The sequence below is a fragment of the Aythya fuligula genome, chromosome 1 (assembly GCF_009819795.1).
Source record: "Aythya fuligula isolate bAytFul2 chromosome 1, bAytFul2.pri, whole genome shotgun sequence".
NCBI lineage: Eukaryota > Metazoa > Chordata > Aves > Anseriformes > Anatidae > Aythya > Aythya fuligula.
This window is the reverse complement of record NC_045559.1, coordinates 116,714,203-116,725,463: the sequence shown is the minus strand read 5'-3', so window position 1 is coordinate 116,725,463 and position 11,261 is coordinate 116,714,203. Positions and strand designations below refer to the sequence as shown.

The 11,261-nt window shown below is 37.3% G+C and overlaps 1 protein-coding gene across 2 annotated transcripts in view; it reads right to left on the bottom strand.

Moving 5' to 3' along the window:
• Positions 1–268: 268 nt before the first annotated feature.
• The window catches only part of EFHC2 (EF-hand domain containing 2), a 60,387-nt gene continuing 49,394 nt past the window's right edge, over positions 269–11,261 (bottom strand). For both annotated transcript variants that reach the window (XM_032207141.1, XM_032207149.1), the window contains exons 14-15: positions 6,563–6,668; positions 269–3,963 (exon numbers count right to left, since the gene is read on the bottom strand). In XM_032207141.1, the coding sequence (XP_032063032.1) occupies positions 3,868–3,963; positions 6,563–6,668 (202 nt within the window). In that variant the 3' untranslated portion in view covers positions 269–3,867. The remainder of the gene's footprint in view (positions 3,964–6,562; positions 6,669–11,261) is intronic.

The window sequence follows — 11,261 nt, the reverse complement described above, 5'->3', positions numbered from 1 at the left end:
CAAGCACTGGTAATTTTTTCTCGTCTCAAACCATATAGAAGACTCCAGAAGTCAAGAGGCTAGTGAATTTTTATGAGTGGTATATGGACTGCTGTTCTCTGAATACTGCCAAGTGATTGAAAACTCCCATTATTTTGGTTATTGTGGAATTAGGATCCCTGCAGTTTGCACACGGAAAATCAGCCTTTTGGGAGGGAGCAGAAGCATTTCCTGGGCTACAACAGTGAGAGCAGACTTAGTATTCAGCAGAGCCTTTTTTTTTTTTTTTTAATTTATTTTTTCTGAAGAGCTTTCCTGCTGCGAAGTAGGATCAAATCCCATCAACACATGAGGTACAAATGCAGAAGTAGGCTTTCAGCATCTTTTCACTCATGCACATGAAAAAGACCTGATCTGTCTGATGCCGGTATGAATGACTCCATCTAGGAGAATATACTAGGGGCAGGACACAGACAAATATTGCTTGCTGAGGAACTTTATTTCTGTCTGCAGTAGGTTCTGTCATCTGTTGCCTGTATGATTGTCTGTTGGCTGCTTGGATCTACCATGTCTTGAGGGACCCACCTGCTGGTGAGCCGAGCAGGCTCTCGTACTTGGACACGAGCAGAAGCTGGTGCAAGGCTGCAAGCTAACTGCACCACCTGCACACAAGGACAGGTCCTCTTTGCTGTTCACAGCCGGTCACTTGCTTGTTGCAGCAGCTATTCCAGAGAAGTTTAAGCTTTTTATTCTCAAACGCCAAGTTGAGGAAATAAAAATTAACATCAAACACATCCCAGTAGTTAGATGGAGAGCCAGTACCGTAACGTGAATCTCTTCGCTCCTGCCATGGACAGCACAGATACTTGTGGAATGAAGATATCTTTGGCTCCCCTACAGAGATCGAGAGCTGAGATTAATGGCAACTGTGAGGGCTGCCTTCCCCTTTATGCGATGCATGCTTTAAAGCTGTGGCCTCCTGCCATCTTGAAACATAATCTTGCGGTATTGTCTTCATTCAGGCCCCTCATCAGCAATGTGAAAAGAGAGAAGAAGCTGGTGGCAGGATTAGAAGAGAGGCTGAAATATTCTGGGCAGCACATGCTGCAAGTCATATTATACAAAGAGTATTATTGGATTGATCATTGGATGGGGCTTTTCCTTCTGGAAGCACTGCTGCTTGTAAAAAAGAAACCCTGGTGAAATGTGTTTATAACACATCAGATGACAGCATATGACACTTTGTGAGCACAGTGACAAACACTGAAAATATTTTTCAGGTCCTGTCTGCTTCACTTGAGATCCTTTTGTACTCATCAGGGTTATGAGAAAAGAGGAGATGAGAAGTAGGAAGAAGAATTCAGAAGGGTATGAATAAAACTGAGTATCAACAGGAAATACTGAAACAACAGAAATCAGATAATCCTCTGTTCTTTAAAAAAAATAAAATGCTTTGCCTCATTCCATGGGCTCAGACCAGGAGGAATTTTTCGATACCAGATACAGTCCTCACTCTTACAGGTAACACACCGTATAATTAGTCTTATCAGATTATCCACCTCAATGTTAAAACTAACTGGGTATTTTGCTCCTGGAAGATTGTTTGAGACTCTTATTATATTAGAAGGTAGAAACCTTCTTTTGTTGTCCAGTTTAAAATTATTGTGGCAAACCATAACTAGGTTTTTCTTAGGCAATCCAAGTCCGTAACTGAAAGATTATTTTCCTTGCCTGGCATACATACCCATAATGAATACACAGAGAACAGCCATATTCTTTTTGAGCCTTCATTTCATTTACCTAAATAATCCATACTCCTTCAGCCTTCTTTCTTATTTCCATTTTACTGGTCACCTGTCTAGTTCTTCTCTGCACTGGTTCCAGTTTGCAGTTGCCTTTCTTGGCCATGACCAGATCAGACTAGACCATGACTGACAAAACCTATACACAGCGTTCCAAACAAAATGATATGAAATTATATTTCTTATGATATTTTTTTTTTTAAATCCAAAAGGGCTCCTCTTCATACTATGCATATTAAGAAAAACAAAGTAAAGTAAATTTGCTGCTTCTAAAAGCTACTTGGGAAGTTCTAAATGTTCAGGGTCATTCTTCCTTGGAAACCACCGGCTGAACAAATTTTCTACAACTGAAAGATATCCTTCTGAAGTCTGGTGAACATTACAAATTTACAAGGGCAACAGCATTCATTTAAAGTGTCAAGCTCAGTTGTGGTGGCATGTTTAAAAAACCTTCAGCTTTCATCAAACTGGCTTCAAACACAAGTTGTTATTATTTTGGCTCCTGATACTATCTCCATGGTCAGATGATTTTCTTGTCATGTAAGCAACTCTTTTCCTCTTTTGAATCAAAAGCAGTACACAGTTGTCTACAAAAGCTTGTCTACAGCTTGGAACAAAATTTCACAGTTTTCTTTTTGACCCTCTGGACGCACACCACCACATTCATTTTATTGCAAACACCTTCCTAAGTAGCAACAACACACATAATTAGGCCTTGTCTCAAGTCCTTTTTTGCTAACAAAAAAGGTAAGAAGCTGCCAAAAGCTTCTTGTGTTGCCATATGGCGTGAAAAGAATTTCTCCTCAGGAACTGAAGGGCTAGAGAGAAGACATACAATTAGAAACTTCATTTACACAGCCACACAAAAGTGCAGTAAGATGTTTCTAAAATGGAATCATAAATCTAAAAAGGATCTCAAGTTTCAAAAAAACATACAGACTGACTGAATTAAATTATTATTTGAACTAGTGTCTTGCCCTTGGTTTGGGGATTTAAATACACTCAGTTCTCATCTTCTTAAATCAAACACTTTATCACCAAATTGCTATTTCAGATTACAGAAACCACAGGCTTCTCAGTCTAGTGAGGCTGTGAGCTTCCCAGCAGCAGGCAGAGGTACACTAGCTCACGCCTCTTCCCCTTCACCTATGGAATCACCATGGATGAATCAGTTCCCCCCTTCACCGCAGCTCTTGCATTCTTTAAACGGAGGTAATTACTTCTCTTGCAAGCACATACAGTAAATTGCAGTAAACCACAGCTTTGAGCTGGCACAAGCTTAAAAAAGATACAAAAATGCTAACAGGAGCTCCATTTAGTCTTCACAATTTTGAGCAAAGAGAAAGCTATCAATACTCAAAGGGCAAGTCCAGTGCTACCAGAGGAAAGATGCTGATGATACCAAAATACATGTACCTTCTCCTCACTCATTTCACCTGAGTAAAATTGGATGGTTGCTAATCTGAGTCATATTTAAGACAAAAAGCAAGAGCTGATAGCTTCTTGCCTGCCAGATATTTACTTCCACATTGGTAGGTTATAATTATCTCTGATAACAGAGCAACTTCATACCATGCTAAAACTACACAACTATGTCCACCATAAAATAATAAACTTTGACACAAACAGCACTTAAACATCACCATAGAGATACAGGAAAACAGATTGGTATAAGCTAAAAAGCAAGAGAGGAAATTTGAACAGAATTATATAATTGTGCTAATTTTAGGCTAATTGGCCTAATATTATATGAGGTCACCCAACAACCTGTTTTGTTTGCAGAACAAAATAGGGTCAGTCGTATTTTGCTGTGTTTGACTCATATATTCCTTGGTATTTGCATGTTCTCCATATGACCAAGCACAAAGTTCACAGGATAGTTTTAACCACGCTTGTATGAGTACAAAAGAGTACCGTTGATTTAGGAGTTAAAAAATACACAAAGATACATATATGTTAGAATAAGAAACTAAGTGTAATAAAACCTACAGCCGATCTATTTTTGTTTTACAAGAAATATCTTCAGCAGCTAATAAGTTTTGGAGCTGAAACACTAATCCAAAAGCTGTAACTTCTGCAAATCAGGTCATTCTTCCTTGCCAAACAGATCATCCAGAAGAGGCAAGTATTTGATTTTTTTAAAAGGAAGGGATGGTGGCTGTCCGTTCCAGTCATCTTCATTCTGAAATCAGTAATACAGAGAATATCTTAGAATATAATATTGAAAACAGCAACAAATAAAAGCCGGTCAACATAAGATTGAATGTGCTGCTTAACTTGCAATTACAATCATTCTGTGAACATGTGGACCTATATAATATAGTGCATCTATATAATAATAATAATAATAATAATAATAATAATAATAATAATAATAATAATAATAATAATAATAATAATAATAATATATATATAGTGCACTATATAATATAGTGCATCCTCCTAAAACATTACTACATGCACGTTTTTATCAATCTTGCAGAATATTTTATTGAACATATTGAGCACTTCTGCAGATATTTTCAAATTAAAGAACACTGTGTTTTCTTCATTAAGACATTTATACTTGAAAACCTTACAAGTCATCTATGCTTCAACAACAAAACCATACAAAACAATGATAGAGAGAAAGAAGAAAAGTCAGCTAAGCAAGCACAATTCTGCTACTGGAATCTATTGATGAAATACAGATACTATAGCCTCAAAATACCACCATTAATTCAAAGTAAATTAGGAACAGAATGACAATTGGGTTCTAAAGCTGGAAGATTCAACAAGATTTAAATCCTTTCCTTTCACTGATCTTTTCCAAGTCTTAGTATTTCTTCATTAAAATACTCGTGTATTGTACCAAAGACAGGTATTGCAGCTAACTAACAGAATAATAAAGTCGATAAAAATGAATAAACAATACCGAAACCAATTTGGATGCAGTTCATTAAAAACAGCACTACATGTCACTGTGACAGTCAGAGCAAGGCTCTGGAGCCAACGAGGAACTGATTATCCCAGCATGCTGATGAATGATTATAATTCCTCTTGATGCACCTTTTTCCTTTCTGGCCTCAGCTGTAACCTTCCTCCCCTAACTCCCATGTTCTGCTCTCAACTGGGGCTCTTAAGCATCAGCCACTCCCTGAAAGCCCATCCACTGACAATCTACCAAGGAAAGATAACATCTCCTTCATACCCAAAGAAAACCATGTCTCTTACACCGATCAGAACATACATTTCACCACAGATGTCCACTCAACCTCCAGCTTGTTTCACAAGCACCTTGTCCTCTGTGCCTTCAACTTGTGAAGACCGCTTTTTGTGCCACCACCACTTGCACCCCACCTTCCCTGCATAGGAACCATCTCCTTCCCTCACCTGCCAGAAAGCAGCTCATGCTCAATGGCTAGATAAGCCATGCAGCTGTGAGGAGAAAAACGGTCAAACAGATTAAACAGCAACCATATCTGTGCAGATATCTGCTTCTTTCAGCCTTGATTTTTTGGTGCGGAGCTTAGCACCATCTTCAAGGCAAAAATCCTCAGGGCACAGGCTCTGACCCTTTTTTTGCTTGCATAGTACTGAGGCCCATGAGGGTCCTCATCCTGGCAGACTATCCTGAGAGAAGGCACTAGTTAAATACCAAGTTATACATGTAGCTTAAAGATGGAATTACTCTGTAAAAACAAAGAATAGCCACTGAACACAACCTACTCCATAAGAACCACAGGACTGCTGCATAAAACACGTGAAAGGGCTTTGATTTGATCTGATTTGTGCAAGGAAGAAAAAATTGTCTCAATCACAGAGTGAAAAAGAAACCACCAGAGAAAGCAGAGTGAAGCAGCAGGACAGGGCCCTGGTTAGACATCCCAGACAGTTTGAGATGCTTCAGGAGAAAGAGCTCATAAGCCAATAAGAGAGAGCAGTCAGGTTAATAGCACACTACTTGAGGAATATTGATTTAAGATATGTCACTGTTGAACTCAAATTCAAGGGAATGCCATGTTTCTAAGTGGTCTGAACGCAATCAAACACATTCTGTACAAGCACAGCAACACATGGACTAGGCCAGAACAGCGAAACTACACGTTGGCAGAAGGGCTTCATATTTATCTGTTAAAAGATTTTTAAAAATCAGCGTAATTGCCTTATGTACCATCTATTTTAAAATGTTCCGTTCAGCACAAGATGGCGAGATCAGATTAATCTCTGCAGTTTGTTGACACCACATTTTTATTTACCCTAAGTAGCAGGCTGGTGGAGATATACAAAGTTGATCCCTCAATACTGCTCCTGATTTACGCCTACCAGTGATGTGCTGTATTAAATACAAGTTTCCACAGAGTTATAAAATATATATAGCTATTTTCTGTGGTGCCAGTGGAGTTTTAAGAATTTCTTGACTATCCCAGCAACCAAACAGATCATTTGACATGTGGCAGAAATATTTGTGGGTGGCACGGTATTCACACCTATTGTTCAAGGACAAATACACCTGTTTTCCCCTCTTCTTTTTTTTTTTCTTTCAGAAAAATGTCACAGAGATGTAACACCTAATAGGCACAGGTGGGTAGTAGATCTTCTATTCCCTGTGTGACTTCTCTGGTTCATTCTAAACCTCCCAGAAAAAGATAATTACGTAAAGAAAATAGTCACAAATATACTAAGATGAAAGCTGTTATTGGCTTTGTTGGATGAAGCACTCATGTTACACTTGGCCAAAATGCAGGAGTATCTCAGGTGCTTGGCTGTGCTGTTCCTTTGCTCAAATATAGTGGTTTTACCTTGAGAGGAAGCCTTATTGTCTGGAATGCAGGTATTTGATTCTCTCTCCAGTTCAGCCCATCCAGAAATTTTTTATACTCCACTTGCTTATTGTCATCTTCAAACCTAAGCAGAACATCCACAAGATGACTCATGGTTAAATGAAAATCTTAACACAGTTATATCATGTTATCTACAACATACTAATACATTACTTTTTGGATAATCATTTTTCATTCCTTTAGAACCAAAGCCTGGTAAGAGTATGGAGAAACACTTCCAAACTGCCAGGCCTTGATATTGTATGTTACGTTCCATATACTTACTGCTCAGTATTGTATCTCATACTAGCATTCAATTCCTTTAAGGTTTAATTTTTAACCATTGCCCAACTTTTTCCAGAACTAGGATCCCACAGTTGGTGACAACCATGGAGCTAGGATGGTCGGTGTATAATTCCTTTGTGTAGAAAAGAAACTGGTAGTATGATACAAGAGAGATGTGCTTTAACACAATTGACCTGCTTTATACAGTTTCTATAATCATTTCCTGAAAATAAGCAATCTCTCAAATATGCTGTTTGTACACACCTTGGGATCAATTTACAATTGACAAACGTGCAGGTCTCTAACCTATAATTTAATAGCTAGATTTAACAATATCAATCCTTGTCATTTGGTAGTTGTTTTATGGTATTATTCTTCATTTCCATGGAATAAATATATATGTTCGTGTCTGTTAGAAAGGTTCCCTAACTGAATGAAGAGATATATCCTGCCAGTTAGGTTCTACAGCTACTATTACACATGGAACATGCTACCTTCCTCCCTCAGATTTCTAAAATCATTACCCTGCCCTAATAAATCCATTGGAAGCAGCTCTGTAAGCCACGCCATCCTTCTGCCATTTTTTTGAATGAAGGAGATTCAGAAAAAAAAAAAAAAAAAAAAGTCCTCAGTTCAGCAAAACACTTACTTGATTAAGGCATACAGAAATGTGCTGTTATTTGAGTGGGTCTTGTCAAATGCTTGAAAGACACTTGAATTCTGCAAGCTGATGCACCTTGCAGAATTGACACTACCACGCAGATTGTTCTTGAAATGAACATCTTAACTGCTCTGCTATACATACATACTGCCTTAGCAGCTTCTGTGAATGACATCTGTCTCACTTAGCACTACCCACATGGAAAAGGGATCTGGTTTAGGCATCTAAGCACACACTGGAAGCATCTGTGCTTCACTGCTGTCCATGGAGAGACATATATGACTAGCTAGATTCAGTAAGTATTTTTTGGTGGCAAACATCAGGTTAAATAATTCTACCGTGTAAGCCGGTGACACAAATACTATTGCACATGTAGGAGCCAGATCAATTACACACTGTCATCTCTGGAGAAACATGTTTTTTAGAAAATCATTTTATTCTGTTCTTGGAGAAATAGAACTGCACAAAACACAGGCCTCAAATTCCTTCGGTTCTCCAAATTACTGGAGAGGGTTCTGGTGAAAATTAAGCATGAAGGTACTTGAAGGAAGACTTTATAACACAAACTGGGAAAACAACACTGGGAAAGAGGAGAAATAAATCTAGTGACAAAAATAAAATGCAATAAACTGCAGCTCATCCTCTCCCTCTCCTCCCCCCACACCTTTCATTTAACAGTCAGCAGGAGAGATAATAATAAAATATACTGAGAGCCGTAAACAGAGATGCTAGTGATAAACTGAAATGTTAAGTACAATGAGTTATGCTGAAGATGAAAGCACAGTCAGAGAAGAATGCTACTGTTACTAGAATTAAAGAGGAGCCTGAAACAAACATTGCCATGAGAAAACCTATTGTGGTTTTCTTCTTTTTAATACCTCACATGTGAGTTAACATTTTCACAAAGCCTCACTTTTTTTTTTTTTTTTTTTTTGCCTTTTTTTTTTTTCAGGTGGCAATTGGGGAACCAGGAGTTTTGCATTGGAAGTAAGAAGACAAAAAAAAGCTCTTATAAGAACAACTGGTGCACAGATTTTGAATTTCAGTACAATCATGACTATTTATTATTATTATTATATGCACTAGTGTATATGTATTTAGCTTTTGCTGGTTGTGAGAAGTCAAAAGATAAGGTCTACTGTCAAGATGCAGAGCTGCACAAGTAGGAGTTTTAAATAAAGAACAAGTGAAGGCGTGTAATTACTTCAGCATCAATTTTATGTTGAGGCAATGAAGTCAAGGAAAAACATTGCTTCTGCATTTGACAAGCATTAACAAGGAGAAAAGTCCTTTGAACTGACAGCACTAGCAGACCAAGGCAACAACATGGACATGAAGTTAACTATAACCAAAGATTTTACGGTGGGCATGGGAAATGGGACGCCTAAATCCCATATTTAAATAGCTACAGAAAGCAGCTTAATGTATTACACCAAAATAATCCAGAGGAGAAAAATCCACTCTTTAGATATTTTTCCTACTGTGTCTTATTGTGCTAATCTACTAAATGCACATACTTATAATTCGGTACAGAGTATCCAGATGGAATGAAGAGATGTTATCAAGTTCTGCATTATTAGGACAGAGATGTCATACATTTCAGAGGCTGGAATTAATATGACTGGAACTGACAGTGCTCTTCAGCAAAGGAAATTAGATTTGCCTTATCAAGAAGATGCAACAAAGATCTCTTGAAACTATGTTTCTCTTCAGTTTTGCCCTATGACTTCACCATTGCATACAATTTTAGACTGTGGAAATCACTCCCTCATTCTTACCATTGTTTGCAGAGCTTCTTTTCCTTTTTGACGTTACAGAGATAATCACACAGTTTTGCTTGTAAAAATATATTCATAATGGAGTATTTACTCCAGATACATGAAAAATCTATTTAATTCACATTAAGATTGTTCCTGAGGATGCTTCACTGAGTAAAGGCTACTTATAAATATATTTTCTTTCCCATCAAGAAATCTGCAACCCAAACATTCATGTAAAAAGATAATGTACATATGCAGATTTTTACTTCCTTAGTTTTCAATAGCATTTGCTAAGTAGTTAATCTGATAACAGTAGAGGAGAGGCACTATGCTGCTTTAAGCTTAGAGAAAATGCTGCAATTCTTCAGCTGTTTGACAGTCCCTGTGTAACACTGGTATATATAAACACCTAAATTTTCATAAACTGTTCTTATGAAAAGATTTAAAATAGCAAACACAGACCAGTTTATGCAGCTGATCATTATCAGTTAAGTAATGGCTACCTTCTTGTGCATCCATTTATTCTTGTCTTGAACAACTATAAATTGAACCATCACTTCCTCAAGATACTGAATAACAGAAATAATGTCTTTTAAGAGATCTGTATGTTCATGCTGGAGTCTTTTAATCATAAATGGCAAAGTGAGTCTCAGACATCAAAGGCAACAAGCAGAATAGAGAGTGTAGGAGAACGATCTCATGGCCATTTCCAATTGCTGCTGCAACAAGGGCACTTGCCAGAGTAGGAAAAGAGGGTTACCTTCCTGAAAGAAACAGGTCAACCCTAAAAAAAAATGTTAAAGGTTGGCAAGTAGGTAAAAAAAATACGTATATTACAGTGCCACAAGTCAGGGAAAAGCTGGGCAGGGAGAAAAGGCTACCTGAAGCACTAGGAATTACCTTTAAAAATAATAATATATATATATTATATATATATATATATATATTATTTATATATATATATAAAAATAATACTTCTTCCCCACTGGCTGTGCTTCTACAGCTTAAAAACCATAAATGCCAGACTCCAAGACTCCACGGTCTAATAGACTGACCCTGCTCCTGTCAAGAGGAGAACTACAGAGCCAGTTTCAATAGAAATTAAAAGACTTTTTTAAAAGTAGGGACATATGCTTAACAACTAAACTAATGCAGGATCATCCACATGCAATACTTGTAAACTTGTCATCCATGCCTTCTACACACCATTTTTTCTTTTGTTATCTGCCAGCTGTTTACATATACCCTCTGGGGGAAGGCTGTATCTTTTTAAGTTCTTGTTAGCGTACATTTAGCATTGTAGTAAATAAAAATATCGGGGGGGGGATCTAAATTCATTATTTCAGCATTTTTACAACATTTATTTATTAAACAAAGCATAATTGTTAATTATACCTGCATAAATTAAAAGAAATGCTTATAATAAGCTACCCCAGTTTACTGGCAGAAGCAAGTGTATACCATATGTATTGCTTAATACATTGTGATTAAAAATCTGTATTGTCCTGTAATTGAAAAACTATGTGAAATAATGCTGATGGAGAGAGGAAATACCTTTTAATAAGACAGCTCAGTGAACTGCAATAGTGGACACCTTGTTAGGTACCCAAATCCTACTATTTCACCATCCCACAATTGAAAGTATTAATTTACTCTAGACAGACAATTTAAAAGGGTCTTGCAAAATCTCACAGTCTTTGTGCTAATTCTCCCTGTTCTTTATGGAAACTGAATGCTCCTCTGATAGAGTAGACAAAGTCCTGGATCATCTGGAGGTGACCACAAATTTAGACAGTAACTTCTAGTTCTGTCCTGTGCTTTTAATAAGTGACAGATCGTTGTGGTGTAATTTGCAAATGTAAATAGTAAATATTTTAAGGACATTACCTTTTGAAATGGAAAAATAGAACCATTAACTCCTACTGAAAGTCTTTGCCACCTAATCTCACATAGCAAAGCTGAATAAACATAT